The 22,500-nt window shown below is 48.3% G+C and overlaps 1 protein-coding gene across 4 annotated transcripts in view; it reads left to right on the top strand.

The window, feature by feature from the left end:
* Window positions 1-22,500, top strand: part of LOC135819804 (uncharacterized) — a 37,539-nt gene that overhangs the window by 9,053 nt on the left and 5,986 nt on the right. For 2 of the 4 annotated variants that reach the window (XM_065333073.1, XM_065333074.1), the window contains exons 5-11: window positions 1,014-3,400; window positions 4,930-4,977; window positions 5,866-5,887; window positions 13,876-14,172; window positions 15,757-16,050; window positions 20,935-20,989; window positions 21,828-21,900. In XM_065333073.1, coding sequence (XP_065189145.1) covers window positions 1,014-3,400; window positions 4,930-4,977; window positions 5,866-5,887; window positions 13,876-14,172; window positions 15,757-16,050; window positions 20,935-20,989; window positions 21,828-21,900 — 3,176 coding nt within the window. The remainder of the gene's footprint in view (window positions 1-1,013; window positions 3,401-4,929; window positions 4,978-5,865; window positions 5,888-13,875; window positions 14,173-15,756; window positions 16,051-20,934; window positions 20,990-21,827; window positions 21,901-22,500) is intronic. The other 2 variants (XM_065333076.1, XM_065333075.1) reach the window with 2 other exon arrangements.

Below are 22,500 nucleotides of genomic sequence, written 5' to 3'. Positions count from 1 at the left end.
CTTGCTGATGCTCTGTAATGATCTCAACGTTCTACTATTAATTTATACAACCGCGCGCATTAAAACACTGCAATTTATCCGATCCTTACATTCCCGGCCAAGTTGCTGCACACCCAAAACGATTTGAACGATAGTGCGAAAATGCAACACCGTAACCTTGATGACCTAATCAAATATGCACAGCGATGTTATAATTTTTCATTTCTCCAATTTTTTCGAAAAACATGACATGGGATTCGAACCGGCACTATCGCCCTGCATTCATTCCCCGATACACTTCGCATACAGTCATACACATTCTTCCAAGTTGCTCCATGTTATGAATTTGCAGTTGAAAGCCCTACTCGAATAATGTGGCCAGCTGCTTTGATGGTACGGTACGGAACATGTACAGGATAGCGCCAGGCATGCCGTCGTCAGGCACAAACAAGCGGAATTAAAGCTGTGTGGACCCTGGCTAGCGCCAGACATTACTGAAGTAACGTCTTTTGCATAGCTACGGGAATATAGGTTGTTATTATTTTCCGCAGAACATGTACGTCATATCAACTTGCAACAAGTTGCCGGACAATGTGGATTTCCTGGCGCCGTCGATTTAGAAGAGAATACGCAGGACTTGGTGATTCAAAGGCAAGCCCACAGCCACTTGGCTAAAACGCTGACGTTCCTGTGGATACGGAAAAGTCAGTCTTATTGACTCTTGTGTGAACTATTATATGGGAGGGAATGTAAAATAGGAGAGAACAAGATAATTGGTATAGGTTTTGAAGCACCACAATCTTATTCTGTTTGATGGACTAACATTTATGTTTCATGTGCATGTGTGTGGGTGTGTGTGTGTGTGTGTGTGTGTGTGTGTGTGTGTGTGTGTACGCACGTACACGTGTGTATGCATACATGTGTCTGTGTCTGTCTGTTTGTCTGCCTGTCTGTCTGCCCATCTGTCTGCCTGTCTGTCTGTCTGTCTGTCTGTCTGTCTTTCTGTCTGTCTGGCTGCTCGTCTGACTGTCCAGCCAATGCTCCTGTAACGCGTGACCTATGTGAAGTCCTTGATGAGGCTACTCTTAACAGCACAATGACACGCGTACGTCGAATCCGCATCAGCCTCATTGGCCAGTTTGGTAGTGGCAAGACAAGCCTGGCTGACTCGTTAAAGGGTAAAAAATTTCGTCCAGACAAATCCAGCACTCCATTCCTTGATGTGCATCCACATGGCCTGCTGCTGCGTGATGGCAAACTTCAAGAATGGGAATTCTCGACTGCTCATCTGCAAGGATCTCGGTTCATACGCGATGCGGAGACGCGCACAGCTGATCGTTTACGACAGAATGATGCAAAGCGGAATGCTTATCAAGCCGAGGCTCTTGAGGTGAGAATGGAAGTGGAATCAAACACCCCAATTAGTGGTGGACAAGAAAAGCTAGAATCCAAAATACTGGACGATCCTGAGCCAATCAGCGCGGGTGAACTCACTCAAGGTGTGATCAACGAAATCTTGGACAATAGAGAGCTGACGAGGGATATGGGAGATGAAGAGGTGATCATGTCTATGTGCGACTGCGGTGGTCAGTCTATCTTCTCCAGTCTGCAGCAATTCATGTTGAGTGACAGCTTTGTCATCTATATTCTTTGCTTCAATTCTGCCGAAGGCCTCTGCTTGATCAAAGACCAAACATTTACGCCTGAGGATACAGGCGTCCCTGAGAAAATCGAAGTGGCGAAAGAACTGGAGAACATCGACCACATCCGCCACTGGTTGACTGCCGTTCACTTCGCAAGCACTGCTGACAGTGAGCAAGACAATGTCTCATATTCGCCAATCATCATGGTTGGAAACTTTGCTGACAAACTTGACCCAGATCTGAGCTTGCAGCAACACAAAGACAAGATCTGGAACAATTTGTGCAAGCTTTGCTGCAGATCACCAGTATTTGCAGCCATGCAGTCTAACTCCGATGGGATATCAACGTGCGATGCCAACTCCTTATTCCTGGTCAACAACCGAGAATCGAACGCATCGCCGGAAGTCCGTCAAATTCACGCTAAAATCGAGGAAGCCATGTCTATTGTCCTAAAAGGGAAGGTGATGCGCAAGTCATGGGTTCGCTTTGAGTGGATTGTACAGCATCTCAACCAAGCTAAGAAGGAGAAAGGATGCACTAGCCGAGAATGGATGAAGACGATGGTAGCTGAGGCATGCGGAATCAAGGAGGAAGTCGAGTTTGAGGAGCTTCTACAGTTCTACCACTGCATGCGTGTCATCATCTACAAACCGAGCAAATATCCGCCTCCGCCAGATGACCTCATCGTCTACAACGTGCAGTGGCTTATCAAGCAGATCAACCGCTTCATGTTCGGTAAGAAGTACCTGGTGCATGAAGCTGGCCACACCTTTGAAAAAAAAAGTCTCTGGGAAGAAGAGACTGCAGCACGTCTTCACAACACTCTGTGGGAGAAAGGCACAGCAAGCATGCGTCTAGCGGACATCACTATGGCCTCCATCCCACAAAGTGTCCGTACTAAGGTGATTGACGTGATGGTTGACTGGGATCTTCTCTACAAATTGGAAGACAACTCGTACCTCGTGCCATCAGCGCTACACCAGCAGAGCCCACCGAAAATTGAAGGTGCATTGCGCAGTTTCAGCAAGGTAGATGTGGAGATGGACAGTATCAATTTCTCTACCGCTGATACCCCGTTGCTTATTGCTGTGGAACCATCTAATGCAGTACAAGAGGATTACGAGTTCCCTGTGCCAGCCACGCCGATGCCACATAGCTCCTACTTCAAGCTACTAGTGCGTCTCTTCAAGAAATGGGACATCAGAAGCATCAACACCAGCCACTGTGAGCTCACGTACAACACCGCCAGGATAAGGCTGCCGAATAGGTGCCTTGGCTTGGGTGAGTTCAAGGATGGCCACGTGGAAATCTTCATGGCTCACTACGAGTCATCAGGTGCATTGCTGGTCAGCCTGAACTTCCAGCATCCTCTCCACACATTCCAGCCCGGTCATATCAGCACGGCAGACAAGAGGCTTCGCTCGATATCATCCATCTGCCAGCAAGTCTGCAAGGACATAGTTTCACAGCTGACAGAGCTTTCATTCATCACGACATCCTCCGTGTCGCTTGACGCTGGCAATCTCGTCTGTGAATGCAAACCCAGTGAATGGTCCGACCACACCACAAGATGCCGCGACCTTGGATATGCACCGTGGCGCGTGCGTTTTGCTAAGCAGTCTACCGACATTGCGGCTGCTGAGCAGTCTACCGGCGTTGCGGCCCGCAGTCACGTCATGGAAGCTGCTTACCCGGACGGCAATCCTTGCATTAAATGCGGCAAAGATATCCGAGTTCCCAACAACTCTCATTGCTGGTTCAATGACAGAGAGTTCAAGGTAAGAAATTGATGGATGCCACCTTTTTTTCCTGTGTGTGGAATGAATGATTGCACCCATGGTGGTTTTAATTATTCTGGTCGTTTTTATCTTTGATTTTAAAGTAAGCTGCACTTGTACTACGTGAAGTTCAGCTCAAAGTGCAGATTTTGGCATCATTTTGCTCTGCAAGTAGGCAGGCATAGTGGGGTGGTCTACAAAGTGTAAGATAATTGAGAAACAGAGGGTACCAGGTTTGAATCCTGCTTGGAAGCAGAAGGTTTTTTCCACCTGTGCTTGGACCACCTCTGTTTTCCGTACTCAGACTTCTGATTTCCCGTTTCTTTGCAGTGCTGTGTACTCAGACTTCTGATTTTCGCTTTTTTGCGATGTTTAAAAAAAAAGTACTGGTGTCTTTTGGTTGTCGTTCTTCTTGTTTTCGTTCTGAAAGTTATTACTATGAATGTCCTGTGTTGAGTATTGACAAGAGTAGATAAACAAGAGTGTGCAACTCGCGGATGGGTAGGCCCACGGCGGAATTTTTTGTTGACGTAATCTTTTCGACGACGACGCGCGCTGCGAGTCTTTCGGATAGTTTTCCCTCGTGCTCTTGGCCGGCTTTACACTACAAGGTCGGTGCCCAGCACGTGCTCTCACACTGCTTTGCGGCAAAATGCGCGTTCTTCTAAAAAAAGGTGGCGTCAACAAAAAATTCCGCCATGGGCGGGGGTATCTGCAGTTTGTGCAGGAGAGATCCGGAGTTGCACACTCTTGTTTATCTACTCTTGGTATTGAGTATTATGTGAACCATACCAGTACTACCCATGTCCTAACGTGTACATTACATGAGTACTTGTATTGTGTGAACCATACCAGTACTACCAATGTCCTAGCGTGTACATTACATGAGTACTTGTATTATGTGAACCATACCAGTACTACCAATGTCCTAGCGTGTACATTACATGAGTACTTGTATTATGCTGTTTGTGGCATGCACATGTACGTAGAGTCAGACCTCCCTTAACCGCACACATCCGTTTTCCACAAAAAATATCCGGATAGACGAGGAAACCGGGTAATTGAACGTACATATTGTACGTATGCATGGCATAAGCTGTAAATCGGTAACCAACAATTTTCTTCCCGGTGGCGAGGGATCCGGATAAAAGAGGACTGGATAAGCGAGGTCTGACTGTACATGTACCTGGCCGGGTTTGTTGCTGCAAAACAAGTGTGTATTCACAACACTATCTTTCGTTCTACCACAGTAGTAAATGTGGTCGTAGCACGGGATGCACTCCCTTTGGTTCCATTATATCCATCGTTCAGCGTGTGCTTTCCGTAATCCTACACGGCTGATTGATCTCTCCAGTTTTCCGTATCATTTGCTCAAATTCAGTACTGAGGACGAAGGAGTAATTGTCCGTGAAAGTACGGAAGGTTGACAACTCTGGACGGCACTTGTTGGCCGGACTTTCGTTTTGTGCACTGCTTCAGTAACTCGTTCTGCCTACATGTTTGCTCTGTTTTAATACTTTTGTTCACAGTTGGAAGGTCAGAGTAACCAGCCTGCCAGGAAGAAAGTTGCTGCATCAGTAAGTGTATGGCATGTTAACATGTGACTGGACGAGTGCTTAAGTATCGCTTGTGTGTGTGGAGTACTAAACATTCACGGTGATATGCTCGTCAAAGTGAGCATGAATCGATCTCTACTGCATAAGCCAAATAGTTTGCATAGGCAACTGCAGGCAGCGGCTTTCCACAGCATTGGATATGGACGTTTTCGACTGCGCTGTGTATCCATGATTCTATATTATCTCTTGTTGCTGAACCCCCTTTCTATCGTAATGGAAAGAAAGCCCAAACAGGTGCTTGCTGTCACTGTCTAAACTCTAAAGTACAAACCTTGGTGTGTATGTGTGTGTGTGTGTGTGTGTGTGTGTGTGTGTGTGGATCGATAGATTGCGGGTTCGATTCCCGACGATTATGGTCACACACGTCTTTCTTCTCTTTCTCAGACTCTTCCTGACTTTTCTTTCATTCTCCTGGGTGGTTACCAACAGCCAGTGCATGCCGGAGTATGTGGTGTGATGTGTGTGCGGGGAAAAAAAAATGAAAAGACCAAAAATAGGGATTCACTGGCCAGAAAATGTCACTCCAAATAGCTGTATGGTGTAGACCAGGCTGAATAGTGACGGTCAATTCTTCAGCCTTGCAAGCTGTTGAATGGTGTAATCCCAGCACAAGTTGCTATGGCTTCTGCCGTAGCATTGCTATCATCGCCTCCGGCGATGGGCGTCAAAGGTCAAAGGTCAAGGTCAAAGGTGTGTGTGTGTGTGTGTGTGTGTGTGTGTGTGTGCATGCGCCCGTATGTGTGTGTGTGTGTGTGTGTGTGTGTGTGTGTGTTTGTGCGTGTGCATGCACGCGTATGTGTGCGTGTGTGTGTGCATGCACATGCTTGTCTGTGTATACTCTATTTTCAGAATCCGCTGCCGTGCACTCCAGGTACGTACAAAGACAATATTGTCAATGATCGCATGTTGCGGCATTCGCACACATTGATTAGCCCAAGCAGGCACTGTCCTGGTAGTCGATCGCTGCGCTGTTGCCAGGACAACATTATATGAATTCCTCTACAACCCTGGGCATGCTGGCAGTGATCTTGCACCGACAATAAAGGGGAACTCCAGTGAAAAAATTAAATTTCAGGGTCGGTAGAGTTTCGGGCGCTGAGTCAAATGGTGTTGGTCCCACGTGTCTCCGACAAAGCGTTCTCGAGATATTTTCGTTTGAAAAACTGAGTTTCGGGGGCTGCGCCATGACGTCATGCGGCCGCGCCACACCCTTCGCAACGTCATAGCGTGCAGCTAGGTCAAAAGGAGTGCGTGAAAGCAATAGTGCCAGTGCTATTTCAAATGATTTGGCGACCGATAGTAGGTGGTGCAAGCGACCCTGAAGACGTAACTCCTTTTAAGAGTGAGGATGCAGCCATGGCTGACCTTCACGAGTTTGGTCTGGGGCTGAGAACCTCGGTATTCAGCTGAAGAAATGGCCGCGCGGGCCGATCAAGAGTGAGCGCTACTGAGTTTCCAACTGTTGAAGACGCAGCAGCTATAGCAGACGAGGCTGATATAATTATCAGATCGCTGGAGAGCAGAGACGCCAAAATGGAGAAGAGTGATGCGAGTGCTCTAAATGATGTTCCATACCGATTAGATTCGCTTAGACTACAGTAGCCTGCCACATGGTGATGTTTTGGTGCGAACTTGGCATATTTCGGACTACTCAATTAGAGAACAGTGCAGGCTCTTTGAACCACGGGCACGACTCTTCACTCGCAACGCTACGGGATCTGAAAGTTCTAGGTTCGGGACCTGTTCGCTGTTTTGTCGCTGTTTTGTCACTGGTCACGGTTGTGCACTCATCGCTGTAGCATAGTAAAATAATGAGGCGAGAGCGGAAAACTAAAATTTTCTTTCTCAAAGCACAACCACCGGCACCGGCAAGGAGAAACGCACGTTCTCTGACTACATGACTGTACAATACGACTGATACGGGTGTAGTACATGACAAGTCCGTGTGTTGACTAGTTTTCTGAGTCCTGTGACTCGAGTCTTGTTTGGCTACCCCAGCACGGCAGTGCGGGAGTAGTTCCGTGTGTCATGAGTTTGTTGACTATGCAGCATGGCTACTTTATGACACGTAATTTGTATACACATAAATAGTACACCGTAGGAATGCATGGATAGGCTGTGCGCATACTCGCACTGCCTTGTCTTTTTCTTCTCCTTGTGAGACAATGAACGAATATTGATAACTACTTACGTAACAACAAGTATGTGCTTTGAGTGCTGAGACTGAGAGTATACGAGTTACAATGGTGGCAGCGGAAAAATAGTCGTCGGTTTTGTCCTCGGCTGGGAAGACGCCTCCGCAGGAGAGACAAGTTGCAGAGTCGACAAGTTCCAGAGAGTCTGAGACCAGTTCCAGCTACTCGGGAGACCAGCCCACAGACTAAGTTCTAATTTACTAGTATTGGTCATTCTATCCTTAGTCTCGTTTTCCATTCTTTACTTCTTGACTGATCGTTCGCTGTGCATGAGTAGCAAGCAGTTTTGTTTGGTGTAAAAAGGGCTAGAATTTTCACTACAATTATTTTTGCACATAGTTCTACGTGGGTATGCGTGCATACTTACAGCTGCCCTGGCCTAGGTCTTGTAAGTAACTAACTACTTGTAGTGCTGTACTACGTAGATTGTGCATGCATGCACCTGCATATGACGTAACTCCATGATTGTACAGTACAGTACTATACTTACTACTTGTGTAGCTAGCTTAGCTAGCTAGGTAGTAGGTAGACCTACGCACTACGTACGCGTAGCTTGACACATCACGGATTCACGGTACGGGCCGCGCCGGCGGGTAGGCCGCGAGTGACGTTTGCATTGCAGGGTTTTTTTTTGTAGAATTTTTTTTAATATTAAATTTTGTTTAAATTTTGAACTTGATCTCGAACGCAAGATGGGCAAGTCGAAAAAGCAGACCCGGTCACCTAGTCCATTGTCATTCGAGATGTATGACAAGCCTGCCAGTGCCTCAGCCTTACCGAGACCAATCCTGTTACCCGAAGTATTTGGTCGTGCTGGAAATGAAGATTTTTCGGCCTACCTCAAACATTTTAACGATGCATGCCACCTTAACGGGTACAGTGAGGAACAAAAACTATTGTTATTACCCACAAGACTCGTAGGCACGTCCCATGAACTGCTGGAGGCCATTCTCCTATCTGATGCAGACGTTTCGTTTCATGACGCCGTTGAAGCGCTCCGCAGTCGCCCGGAGCCACCACAGCAGGCCCAAATGCACGAAGCGGCTTTACGCCAGCGCCTGAAACTCGCCCATGAAACGCAGTATGCATATGCCATGGAGCTCCGCCGCCTTGCTGCCAAAGCATATCCAGGCCAACAGGGCCCGTTACTAGAATCGATGCTGCTGCAGATTTTCATCGATGGTCAGCCAACAAAAGATATGCGCCTGGCTCTGTCGTCGCCACGACCAGCAAGCATTGAACTGGCGGTCCAAAAAGCAATTGAGGTCTCGGCAATCTACGCCAGGGAACAGAGCCGGATCCCTGTCGAGTCTCACTTCACTCAGGCTGTACATGTAACTGGTGACTACGATGGCTCGGCCTGCGCCGCGTTGCCGTTACGCAGCCAGCCACCTGGCCCATCACCAGCTGTACCCCGTGCTTCTGTTGCCAAGGCAAGTGCGTATGACGCTGGAGAGCGTGATCGACTGGCCCAAGTGCTTGAGAAGTTTGATTCAAGAATGTCAGATCTTGAAAAGAGACTCGGCCGTTTAGAAATAATTGTCGCTCCGCAAACACCAGTCACTGCAGGAGCAAGTCCCGATGGCCAGTCTCGTGTCAGTGGACGTGGTCGTGGACGGGGACGGGCGTATGGTCGTGGTGGTCGCGATGAACCGCCGATTTGTTTTGGGTGTGGACAACCTGGCCACTTTGCTGTTGATTGCCCACACAACCCTTGGCGCTCGGGAAACTGAGTTCGACTGGTGGTGTGGGACAACTCCCAGTCGTCCACGAGAAGCCATCAGATGAGGCGCGAATCGAAGCTGTATCATCTGTCGTCCCTACCCTAGACCTCAATGTTGAAGGCAAGAGCGTAACTGCACTAATTGATTCTGGTTCATGTGTTTCTTTGTTGCATGAACAAACATTATTGTCCACGTATGGTGTTGTGCCTTTGCAAGCTGCCCCCCGTTTGTGTGCGGTGAATGGTGAGGGACTTCGAGTTCTGGGTGCTGTAGATATCGAATGCTGCATTGGAGGGTGCTCATTTTTGCATGCATTTGTAGTGTCCCCTGATATCCGCCGTGATATGATCTTGGGATCTGATTTATTGTTTGACCATGGAGCATTACTGAACATTGCTCAAGGCACCTTAACTTTTAAAGACCTGTCAGTCCCGTTAGGAGTGAAAGCTACCAGTTTTGGTCCATCGGAACCTAGTCCGGCCGTTGCGGAGGACCCGGCGCCAGTATCTGACTCTTGTGTTAGTGATAGTAATTCTCAGGAAGACCTGAGCACGTACTCTTCTCGTGTCACTGTTGGTCGTGCATTAACTCTGCCTGCCGGCCATGTAGTGTTGGTGCCGTGCATGTCTGTGCAAGAGGCACCTGTAACTGTGGACTGTGTTGCTGATCCACTTGACTCATTCTTGACAAAGTTTCCAGATGTGTCTGTGACCCCCGGTGTGGTTACGGTTGGACCTGACAGGTCCCGTGTGGTAGTTGTGTTGGAAAATCACTCTGACCACCCAGTGCTTCTTGCTAAAGATGTTAACATTGCCGAGTTATCTCCTGTACCCGAGGACTTCATTGTCGAGGATAATGATCCTACTGTTTCCTCCGTTGCGGATACGCCACCGCTTGTGCTATCCCCTGAACTTGCCAAGGTAATCCGTACATATGTTGACTCTCAGAGTCATCTGTCAGTACCTGAGAAGAGCACACTTACAGAGATTCTCCGGGAGAATCATGACTTGTTTATCTTGCAGGAGGGTGATTTTGGTCATTGTGATGTTTTCCCACATCGTATTAGTACTGGTGAGACAAAGCCAGTTAAGCAGCCTACGAGTCGTGTACCCTACCACCGCCGGCAGGCTTTACAAGCTTTGCTGGATGATCTGTTGGCCCGTGGTATAATCACAGAGTCTATTAGTCCCTGGGCGTCACCCATAGTTCTCGTTCCAAAGAAGGACGGATCTCTTCGATTGTGTATCGACTACCGCAAGTTGAACAGTATTACGGAGCCAGATGCGTACCCCATCCCACGAGTTGATGACATGCTAGACTCACTCTCCGGCTGTTCATGGTTCACTTGCCTGGATTTAGCTTCAAGTTATTGGCAGATCGCTATGGACGAGGAAGATAAGGCCAAGACTGCCTTCACCACACCGTTGGGTTTGTTCGAGTTCTCCGTGATGCCAATGGGATGTCCAAATGGTCCTGCAACTTTCCAGCGTGTGATGGAAGCGGTGCTTCATGGCTTATGCAATGTGCCGACCCAGCCATTCTGTCGCGTTTTCTTCGACGATGTGCTGAATGCCAGTTCTACCTTGACTGGACAGCTCCAGATCCTCAAGTCGGTGTTTGACCGCGTTCGTGCTGCTGGACTGATGTTCAACTTGAAGAAATGTTCGTTCTTCCAACGGAAAGTGCTCTTCCTCGGTCATCAGGTTTCGGCTGACGGATTGGCGCCGGATCCGGCCAAAGTTGAAGCTATCGAGTAGTGGGCTGTACCGAAGTCGGTGAGAGATGTACGTGTGTTTCTGGGTTACGCTGGGTACTACCGTCGGTTCATCCGTGGCTTTGCTCAGCGCTCTGCATCCCTGACTGCTCTAGCAGGGAAGAATGCCAGCTTTATGTCGACAAAGAGTTGTGATGCGGCATTCACCTCTCTGAAACAGTCACTGACAACAGCCCCCGTGTTGGCGTATCCCGACTTTTCTGTTTCGTCTGGCGGCTTTATTTTGGACACTGACGCTAGCAAGGTGGCCATTGGAGCTGTCCTCAGCCAAATGCAAGATGGCGAGGAACGCCCCATTGCGTTCGGCAGCCGGGTCTTGACGAAGGCAGAGAGGAATTATGATGCCTCAGACCGGGAAACGCTTGCCCTTGTCCATTTCGCGAATCAGTTCCGGCACTATTTGCTTGGTCGGAATTTTATTGCCCGCACAGATAACACTGCCCTCACCGCACTGATGTCCGTGAAGGAACCACGCGGTCGAAAAGCTCGATGGGTGGAGCAACTCGCTGAGTACACCTTCACTACTGTTCACCGGCCGGGTCGGCAGCACTTGAATGCAGATGGTCTGTCGCGTTCCTTGTTGCCGGAGGTGCAACCCTCCCATCTCGAGACTCCCGCAAATCAGCCAGAGCAAGCTAGTTCCTCTGCCACAACGGCGTCTGTGGATGTAGCCACTCCTGTACTAGCTGGTCTCTCCGCACCTGAGTTGGCCGCTTCCCAAGCTGTGGATGTTGATCTATCAGTGGTCTTGTCATGGTACAATGCAGTGAGTGGAAAATTTGTGCGTCCTCCTGAAGATTTAATTTCTGGCTCTAGTCGTACCATGCGCTTGTTCTGGGCGAATGCCGAGCAGCTAAGTCTCACTGACAGCGTTCTGTACATATCACCTCCATTTTCCGATCATGATCATGTCGGTACTGCACCCCGTCTTGTCGTCCCATTTGTGCTTCAACGCAAAGCTTTGCTGGCTGTTCATGCTCTTCCGTCTTGTAACCATCCTGGTGTAGATAAAACGTTAGCTCAAACGCGGCTACGTTTTTTCTGGTTTGGAATGGCATCAGATGTTCAGGAGTTTGTGGCGTGTTGTGTCACTTGTGCACAGATTCGGCTCAAGTCTGATGCCCAGCGTGCTCCGCTCCAGCCAATGTATGCCGGCTACCCATTTCAGCTCGTAGCCCTCGACATCGTCGGTCCATTGCCAGAGACACCCCGTGGTAATCGATATCTGTTGGTTATGGCTGATTACTTCACTCGGTGGGCAGAAGCTTTCCCACTCCAATCCGTTGCTGCAGAAGCTGTCGCTGTGGCTGTTGTCAATGGCTGGATAGCACGGTTTGGATCCCCTGAGCAACTGCATTCCGACCAGGGTCCGCAGTTTGAGTCTAAGCTTTTTGCTGAATTATGTCGTCTGCTGGGTATTCACAAGACCCGTACTACTCCCTACCATCCGGAAGGTGACGGACTTGTAGAGCGGCTCAATCGCACTTTGCTCGGTCTACTCCGTGCGCACATCACCCCTACATCTATTGAGTGGGATGCTACCTTCTCTCTTGTCTTGCTTTCGTACCGTTCTGCTGACCATGCGTCCACGGGTCACAGTCCTGCCAAGTTGTTGTACGGCACTGAATTGTGTTTGCCGGCAGATGTTGTGTTTGGTTTGCCACAACCAGCGTCTCTTGAATCCACTAGTTACGTTCGCCATTTACAGTTTGCGTTGCGTGTTGTACATGCTCAAGCTCGAGAGCTCGCTGATCTGTCCCATGAGCACCAGGAAGAACATTACAACCGCCGAACCAAGGGTGCACCATTATCTGCTGGCCAGTTTGTTTACGTAAAGGATGCTGTCATTCACCCTGGTGAACACCGCAAATTCCACCGCCCTTGGCGTGGTCCATTTCGTATTGTGTCCGTCTTTGGATCAACGTCCTACGTTGTCGATGTTGATGGTCGCCATAAGACGCTGCATTTCAACCGCTTGAAACTCGCTTACCTGCCGTCGCCATCTGCGTCCCTGCCGCTGGAGGATCCAGTACCTGCTGCTCCAGTGATGCCTCAGTATGTCCCACATGCCCTCGACAGCAACCATAGTCCGCTGTCGTCTACGCTCCCGCAGTCAACCAGAGCCCATCTTGCTCGCAATGCTGGACTGCCTGCTCGGTTTACTGATTTTGCTATGTCCTGAGTTATTTTATTTTTTTATGTTTCTGTTTTCTTTCTCTATTCACGAGGGCGTGAATTTTTGTCAGGAGGAGGATAGTGAAGCATGGCTACTTTATGACACGTAATTTGTATACACATAAATAGTACACCGTAGGAATGCATGGATAGGCTGTGCGCATACTCGCACTGCCTTGTCTTCTTCTTCTCCTTGTGTGAGACAATGAACGAATATTGATAACTACTTACGTAACAACAAGTATGTGCTTTGAGTGCTGAGACTGAGAGTATACGAGTTACAACTACACTACAGCTAGCATGCACGCAGCGCATTGCTAGAGCCGTAGAGGCCAGTGCATGCCGACGGGAAAAGTCCAACTCGGAAACGGCTAAAATACGGTATAACCGCGAGGTTTACCGAGCTGAAAATCACAGGGTACGTAGTGTTTGTCGGAGAAAGACCATTCGACTCAGCGCCCCGAGCTCTACGGACTGTGAAATTTAAATTTTCACCAGACTTCCCCTTTAACAATTTTTGGTATTCGTGATTTTCCGAAAATGAAGTATTTCACATCTGCCTGCAGATTGAATTGAGTTCTATGCAATCACTTTTGTGGTGTGTGTTCGTGCGTGTGCGTGTGTGTCCATTTGTGTGTGTGTGTGTGTGTGTGTGTGTGTGTTTGTGTGTGCGCACTTGCGAGCGAGTGTATTTGTGTGCGTGCATTTGTGTGTTTTTGTACATGTGTATGTGTATGTGTATGTGTGTGTGTATGTGTGTGTCCTCCACCATCTGGGAGTGGCGTGGCCAATTCTGGCAGCTGTCAACAGTAATAGTGTGTGTGTGTGTGTGTGTGTGTGTGTGTGTGTGTGTGTGTGTGTGTGTGTGTGTGTATGCGTGCGTGTGCATGTGTGTGTGTATGCGGGGGGGGGGGGGGGGGGTACTCACAAACTTCTCGAAATATGAGTACTTGCCATTTTGTGTTTGTCCTTTTACATCATCCTTCTTCAGCTGACCCATTTAAAAGCAAGATCTTCAAGAAAGACATTCTGCCGCGATTGCGTGAATTTGATTGCGGTACCCTGCGGAGACTTCTGCAAGATGAGGGATTGCTAAGTTTATCTGAGGTCCTGGACTTGCAACGCCAAGAGAAGTATCATGGACAAGAGCAGGCTAATACGGCAGCGATCAATTGTGCCCACGCCGGCGGTGATGATGCATATGCCACAATGTGTAGGGCAGTCGAGAAACGCCCACTGCTCGTGGAATTGCACAAGAGGATGGTTGCACTTCTACCTGCTCAACATGGTAAGCTGGTTGTGTGTGTAAAATGGAGGAGAAGACAGGAATGGCGGCGGCTTGGAGATGCTTCAGCAAAGTCACGGCACGGTGCACGCGCTAGGCGCTAGCCGAAACAAACTACGGTAACCACCGAGTCACCCTGCAGGGGCTGCATGCATCGCACTCATGTGCGGCTCTACTGGGTAACGACCGTATTGTCACAAGTCGCATTACCTCCATACCCATGTTGACGTCACACTTTGCCTTGCCATGGCAGCGCCAACCAAAGTGCAGGTTCCTGCATGTACGCGATTGCATGCTTTCGCTTTCTTTCTTGCTTTTCATCCTTGCGTTAGGTTCTAAAATTAATGTTTCCCTTCATCCTTGCATTATATCCGCTGCCTACTGGTATTCGGGGACATACAAGTTGTGGATACATCTACAATGAGTGATGTCTTTGTCAGCCTTTTTTGATGGGTGTGCACCACTGTGAGATGTGTTCCCGAAATCCAACAAAATATCGCTGGAAGCACCTTTTGCACTCCAGCTTTCGATTGCCATTCTGCATAGCAGTAAGCGCTGCTATTGTTCCCCTTCCGGGGCACTTTCCCCACTAGTAACTCTTGTGTTTCCATTAAACTTTCATGCTGTTCGTCTTTGCTCTCTGCTCCTCTCTCCTCCTCTTCCTCTCTCTGTCTCTTTGTGTCTCTGTCTCTCCGTCTCTCCATCTCTCTCTTTCTGTCTCTCTTTCTGCCTCTCTCTGCCTCTCTTTGTCTCTCTCTCTGTATCTGTGTGTGTGTGTGTGTGCTCTGTCTCTGTCTCTTTCTCTGTCTCTCTCTCTGTCTCTGTCTCTCTCTCTCTCTCTCTGTCTCTCTCTCTGTCTCTTTGTGTCTCTGTCTCTCTGTCTCTCCGTCTCTCTCTTTCTGTCTCTCTTTCTGCCTCTCTCTGCCTCTCTTTGTCTCTCTCTCTGTATCTCTGTGTGTGTGTGTGTGTGTGCGTGTATCTCTCTCACTCACTCACTCTCTCTCTCTCTCTCTCTCTCTCTCTCTCTCTCTCTCTCTCTCTCTCTCTCTCTCTCTCTCTCTCTCTCTCTCTCTCTCTCTCTCTCTCTCTCTCTCTCTCTCTCTCTCTCTCTCTCTCTCTCTCTCTCTCTCTCTCTCTCTCTCTCTCTCTCTCTCTCTCTCTCTCTCTCTCTCTCTCTCTCTCTCTCTCTCTCTCTCTCTCTCTCTCTCTCTCTCTCTCTCTCTCTCTCTCTCTGTCTCTGTCTCTGTCTCTGTCTTCTCTCTCTCTCTCTCTCTCTCTCTCTCTCTCTCTCTCTCTCTCTCTCTCTCTCTCTCTCTCTCTCTCTCTCTCTCTCTCTCTCTCTCTCTCTCTCTCTCTCTCTCTCTCTCTCTCTCTCTCTCTCTCTCTCTCTCTCTCTGTCTCTCTCTGTCTCTCTCTCTGTCTCTCTCTGTCTCTCTCTGTCTCTCTCTGTCTCTGTCTCTCTCTCTCTCTCTCTCTCTCTCTCTCTCTCTCTCTCTCTCTCTCTCTCTCTCTCTCTCTCTCTCTCTCTCTCATATGACTTCATGGTTTGGAACTTAGTGTCTATTCTACTGTCTTTTGTTCCTAAAGGTGACTCAGCCCAATCAGAAGACTCTGTTGATGATGTTTCTCAGCTCCCTCCTGGTGAGGAGTCAGTAGCTATGACATCAATAACCGATGCACTTGTTGTGCACACAGCTTCAGTGGTGTCCGATCTACCTGCAATGGCCTCCCCTGCAGAAAAATCATCTCCAGAACAGCCTACATCTGCAGCAATACGTTCTATAGCTGTCGAGCCATGTTCTTACATGGTGACCCGTGATACACCTGGGACAGCTAACCAGTCCTCTTCACTGGACTCCTCTTCTGCTACATTGAGTTCAGGTGTGTTGTAATATATGTTATGCTCTGTCTCTCTCTCTGTCTCTCTCTCTGTCTCTCTCTCTCTCTCTCTCTCTCTCTCTCTCTCTGTCTCTCTCTCTCTCTCTCTCTCTCTCTCTCTCTCTCTCTCTCTCTGTCTCTGTCTCTGTCTCTCTCTCTGTCTCTGTCTTTCTCTTTCTCTTTCTCTTTTTCTTTCTCTTTCTTTTTCTTTTTGTCTTTCATTTTCTCTTTCTCTGTCACTCTCTCTCTCTGTCTCTCTCTATCTCTCTCTGTCTCTCTCTCTGTCTCTTTGTGTCTCTGTCTCTCTGTCTCTCCATCTCTCTCTTTCTGTCTCTCTTTCTGAGTACTAGTAATAACAATTGAACGCACGAGATGGTTGTGATCTCAGCGAGAGTTTGAGTCGATTTGTATTGCCCTCGAGGGTATCTTACGGCAAATCTCTACCTCTGGAATGGCAAGCTTGTGTTTATCGTTGGCCGTACAGTACAAGCAGAGAAGTACTGCAGCTATTTTGAAGGGAAATTTTGAGAATTGTATTCCAATGCAAAACTTTCAGATGTAACAGTGACTACTCCTAGCAATTCTCTTACAGTTAAAGTTAAGTACGGCGGCGGAGGCTCACTGACAGGTAGCAAGTTAGCCTTACCACGTATCCACGTTTTGCCTCTGTTCATGGTTTTTTTTGTTGATGAGAGGTGAAAACATGTTGCATTTTGAAACAGACTTTGTGTGGAGGCATTTAGGGTGCGTTTGGTTGGTACGATCTAGAACAGGATCGAACAGCTGGTGCACATGGAGCAGCCTCATGCCAACCAAACGGTACTCCAAAAACAGAGCATATTTTTGTGAAAAATATGCCAAACTTGGTGCATTCTTCAAAATGTGTATGGGTCACCATGGTCACTGTGCATGTGCACGGTACGACGAGTCTAACCCCAAAATCAAAGCGTATGCACGTGATCATTTGGGACCAAAATCGATGTTCCCGCCTGGTTTCACTGTGAAAAAGTGAAGCTGCTCGGTCTGCTCCGACCTCAAGGCCGGAGCAAGCAGAACATGTTCTGGCCGACCCAAAACAGGTGCAGTCCCTACCAAACGCGCTGTTCTGGTGAATCCTGTTCTAGTTCGTACCAGCCAAACGTGCCCTTAGCATAACTGGCTGCTGCTTGCAACTGCACGCATCACTAGAGGGCAGCCCAACCAATACAGGAGCGACTTTATGGACAGTTTTTTATGTGTGATTGCACACAGACAAGCGGAGATAAGATAAAGCGTAAACTTTTTTTCCCCCAAAAGAAATATCCTTTGTTTAAAATAATCATGTGTTCGGATTTGTGTAGAATGTAGATGTCTGGGAACGTACAGTTGTCCCTCTTTGATCCAGCACTTTATAAACTTTTCTAAGCACTCGCAGACTCCATTGCAGCCATTCACACATTACAGGGTACCTCACTTCAAACTCTCCAAATACGGTCTCTTCGCTGCATAAGTTCACTTCACTTAGATATAAATGGAATGCACCGTTGAATGGTTTTTTTCACCCTGAAGATGGGCCATGCCCGAAAATTTGGTGCATTCCATTTATATCTAATATTATTTATTTATTTTGGAAGTGAAGTGAACTTATGCAGCGAAGAGACCGTAGTTGGAGAGTTTGAAGTGAGGTACCCTGTACTTTATAAACTACTGTACTTTTCTCAGACTGACGCAGTAAACAAATCGTTGCATGTTTTGAATGTGATTACCGTATTTCCTCGATTAATGGACCATGCTCGAATAATAGACCATGCTCAAATAGTAGACCCTCCTAGAGGCCTCACGGAAAAATAGTAGACCATGCCCGAATAAGAGACCCGGTTTCTTATTCGAGTTCATCGCTTTGCGCATGCGCACTAAGAAAGCATGTGGTGGATCAAAAAGGACGCGATTTTAGGTTGCGCAACTACAATTTTTGTAGTGGCTAGTGCTTTCTTTCGTTATTTGAGCACGGTCCACTATATTTTCATCGGCACATCGCTGGAAATGGTGGATTTTTAACACGTCATAATATAGAACTTCTATATTTCTATATTATGACGTGTTAAAAATCCACCATTTCCAGCGATGTGCCGATGGAAATATAGTGGACCGTGCTCAAATAATGGACCATGCCCAAATAAGAGACCGGGGGTCCAACCCTCTTCAAAAAACAAAAGACCGGGTCTATTAATCGAGGAAATACGGTACTAGCATACTATCACCAGTACATGTTTTTGTAAAATAAATATGATACATTTCTGCTTCGCGTACCAGTCGCCAAACTGGTTCTTTAGGTGGCGCTTGAAAGGCTCGCTGGCGGTCAGATCAAGCGGCTGCAGCAGGCCGGTGCAGCCAGCAGTGCAGCAAAGACGTCCAAGATGAAGAGGCCGCACTGCGCGCTCGCAAGATCCAGACGTTCACGCTCACTAGCGAAGAACGGGACGAGCACTCGGTCAATAGACTCCAACATAGTGACATCGTTGGACCAGTGATTGTCGGAATATGTTACATTCCACTCAGGCGGTACATTCCCAGAAGGATGACAGTGGGTCGTCTTCCCAGCGTAAATCAGCTGAGGAGGCAACACTTGACCTGCAGCAGAAACGCCGAGCAGCGCAGTCATCTCTCTCTTGTCGTCGAGACCAACAATGTCCACCTGCCGACTGCCCTGCTCCGCCATTGTCCACTTATTGACTGGGACCATCTTCGCTCCGGATTGATCACAATTGATCACCATCGACGGAGGAACGTCGTGCTCTGCCACCATGCTAGCGACTTTCCTCAGAAATTCAGCTTTTACAGCAGGGAAATCTGGGGGCGTCTTCCGGGTAGTTCTCATTCCCTTGCGCTTGGCATAGCCAAGACGATCCATAAAAGACACGGCCCATGACTTGTTCAGGTCAACCCGTCCGCCGTTCTCTTTCAGCAGAGAGGGATTCTTATGGCAGACGATGCCCTTCGCCGCTGCTACAACAATTGCCGAGCTGATTGGCGACCCAGAGCCACGCAAACTTCGTATCAGTTGCTTTGTGAGATCTTCGATCTCCTGAGGTAGGTGAAGCGGCCTGCCACGAGAGCCGGAGAGAACAACGCTCACATCAGCCAAGTTCTTACCCTGCTGAACCTGGGTCTGCAAATTGCGTTTTAAATTTCGCACAGTTGCCTCTGGGACAGGACGTCCGAGCTCCTTCGAAAACTTATTAACGACACTCTTGTTACCAAACTGGATGGCATGTCGTCCAATCTTGGTCCGGACCTCCTCATCGTAGGATGTCATCGCCGTCCTCTTGGGCTTTCGCCCAACAACCTCCGTCGACGATATCTCAGCCGCTGCAGCAGCCTCGCCGACCTGCATTGCTTTCTCGTTGTCATCGTTCACTGACTCGTCAGTCATGCGGGGCAAGAAAAAAATCATGATCGACATGATTGTCGGGAGGAATGAAAACCAAAACTACTGCTACGACACTCCAGCCAGTGAACCAAACAACAACCGTCGTCTTGCCAAGCAACGTTACTTTACAGTCTGTCCACCGTCGAACGCGAAAAGAACACAAATACTATTAAAGTGCACAAGTAGCAGTAACTGTTACTGTTTCATGCACCTGTGCAATGCAGTACATCGTACAATCAAGAGTCCATAACCCCAAGAGTGTGCACCTGGGGTCTGGCTGCTGTAGGCCCACTGCGCGGCGGAATTCCAACATTACGTAATGCCTGTACAAGACTCCGCATTCCGCAGTGCTTGGAACCAGGGAGTAGTACAAGCGCAACGAACGTGTACGTCATTTTCGACGTAATGTTGGAATTGCGCCGCACAGATCCTCGTGTACAGAGCTGCACACTCTTGGGGTTATGGACTCTTGGTACAATGTATCAAGATTGCACGCATGATCTGCCCTGCATGCAGACGACGACATTTTGTTGTTGTTTGTTGTGTGTATTCTTTATTTAGAGTGGGAAGTCCAAAACAGGCCCTATCCTAGTAACAATGGTCCCACTAGTGAGGGAACGCTGTATATCTGTGCATAAGGATTAGTGAGTGTAACAGCAACTACCGTAAAATCCCGCCAGAGCGCCCCTACCTCCTCGACGCTTCAGGTGGGGAGGGGCGGATGTGCGAGTCCTACTTGCCGCATTCAGTACTACATGAAAAAGTGCTCACCCTACGAAAAATGTTCGTGCATCTCGTACACCGACCAAAGGTCAAAGCCAGGAGTCGTACAGACCCATCAAAACTCAATGCAAGGGTTTGTGCGATCCCTGGTCAAGAGGGTGGCCACTGTTGCGTACATTTCCAACGGGGTTGAGCATGCGTCTGCAGTACAGTACGGCATCGCAGACTGTGACAAAGTCATACGAGGATACAATCAATCACGTCCCTGACAAAAAGTCGGGGAGGGGCGGATGGGAGAGACGGGGGCGCTCTGGCGGGATTTTACCGTATTAGGGAAATAAAAAGATAGTCAGGACAGTCAGTACAGTACTGTACTACAGAAAAGTACAACTTTTACTAACGAATTTTAATATAACGACAAATCTGTACTCGTTAACTTGTTGGATTTACTTATTCATGATTTACAGTACCACCCTCTGTAAACCAGGATAATTTTTAGAAACCAGGATGTCATCTTCATGTGCATCGCAGCAGTAGATCAGATTTCTTAATCCAGCAGCATTTCCGTGGCACAAATGGTGCTGGGTTATAAGGGGACCGCTGTAGATGTTGTTTTCCTACTGCAATAAGCAATTATTCATCTTTAGCCTTTCCTAGCATGCAAGCTGTTTGCAGTCGTAACTCTAGTTATTGTCATGTTAATGGCTTGCTGTTTTGTGTTTGTTTTTGTTTTTGCTGTATAATTGTTCGTTCAGGCCACACGGTGAAAGCGCCCAGTGGACGATGGCAGAAGGGACAGGACCTCACATGGTAAGCCCCGTCATCAGTCGCCGTCAGGGTTTCCGGGGCATACCGGTAATGGTGCTGCAGTGGAACTCACCTAGGAATACGTACAGCAAAACCAACTAAAGACCATCGTGACTAACGACCAGCCTGGTGATACAGACCACTTTGCCAGGCACGGACGGTCTCACATTCATACATGGTTGTGCGATGCAAACCTCTAACTAAGGACCAACTGGCACTAAAGACCGCTTTCTCTGGCCCCAAGCGGTGGTCGTTAGTCACAGGTTTTACTGTGTGGTTGTGCGATGCAAGCCTCTAACTAAGGACCACCTGCCACTAAAGACCGCTTTCTCTGGCCCCAAGGGGTGGTCGTTAGTCACAGGTTTTACTGTGTGGTTGTGCGATGCAAGCCTCTAACTAAGGACCACCTGCCACTAAAGACCGCTTTCTCTGGCCCCAAGGGGTGGTCGTTAGTCACAGGTTTTACTGTGTGGTTGTGCGATGCAAGCCTCTAACTAAGGACCACCTGCCACTAAAGACCGCTTTCTCTGGCCCCAAGGGGTGGTCGTTAGTCACAGGTTTTACTGTGTGGTTGTGCGATGCAAGCCTCTAACTAAGGACCACCTGCCACTAAAGTCCGCTTTCTCTGGCCCCAAGGGGTGGTCGTTAGTCACAGGTTTTACTGTGTGGTTGTGCGATGCAAGCCTCTAACTAAGGACCACCTGGCACTAAAGACCGCTTTCTCTGGCCCCAAGGGGTGGTCGTTAGTCACAGGTTTTACTGTGTGTGTGTGTGTGTGTGTGTGTGTGTGTGTGTGTGTGTGTGTGTGTGTGTGTGTGTGTGTGTGTGTGTGTGTGTACAGTCAACGTTTGGCCATGATGGGTGGTGTGGGTAGAGCGGAGAGAGAGACGGCGGCGGGCACTGACAATACGACGGTATGTACATATGTACATGTATGTGTTGAGGATGACATGCGTGCATGTGAGCGCGAGCCTGTATCCGTGCCCCTGTGCGTGTGCTCTTGTGTTGCTTTCGATGTTGAACGAGCACGGCATGGATGACGACTACACCATATCTTGGCCATAAGCGAGGGAACCTGGTTCGAGTCCTGGTGGTAACAGTCAATTTTTTCTTCAGACTTTTCCCGTTTGCAACTTTCCCGCACACTTAGGAGTGTACAAAACAAAGTTAAAAAAAAAAGAAAAATAGTGTGCTTTAGCGCGCCAAATACTACTGTCTTGCTCTTGTGCCTGTGTCAGTGTGTGTTGACAGCCATGTGGGTTTTTTTTTGTATTTTCTTTTCAATAATACATGTATATGGCCAGGGTTTCCTGAAGATGGGCCTTGCCTGAAAATTCGGGTGACTTTATTCTTCTTCCGTGATTGGGATAGCCCAGAGACCGCTTGAAGAGTGTGTCGTGAAGATGTATGGATATAGCGGAGTCTGCACAATCATATTGAGAAGTAAAACAGAGAGGTTCCAGGCTGTCCAATAGAGTGCTCAATACCGAAAGGCAGAGCTAGTTCAAATAATG

The sequence above is a fragment of the Sycon ciliatum genome, chromosome 6 (assembly GCF_964019385.1).
Source record: "Sycon ciliatum chromosome 6, ocSycCili1.1, whole genome shotgun sequence".
Taxonomy (NCBI): domain Eukaryota; kingdom Metazoa; phylum Porifera; class Calcarea; order Leucosolenida; family Sycettidae; genus Sycon; species Sycon ciliatum.
The sequence above is the reverse complement of the archived record's forward strand: the minus strand, read 5'-3'. Positions and strand labels throughout refer to the sequence as shown.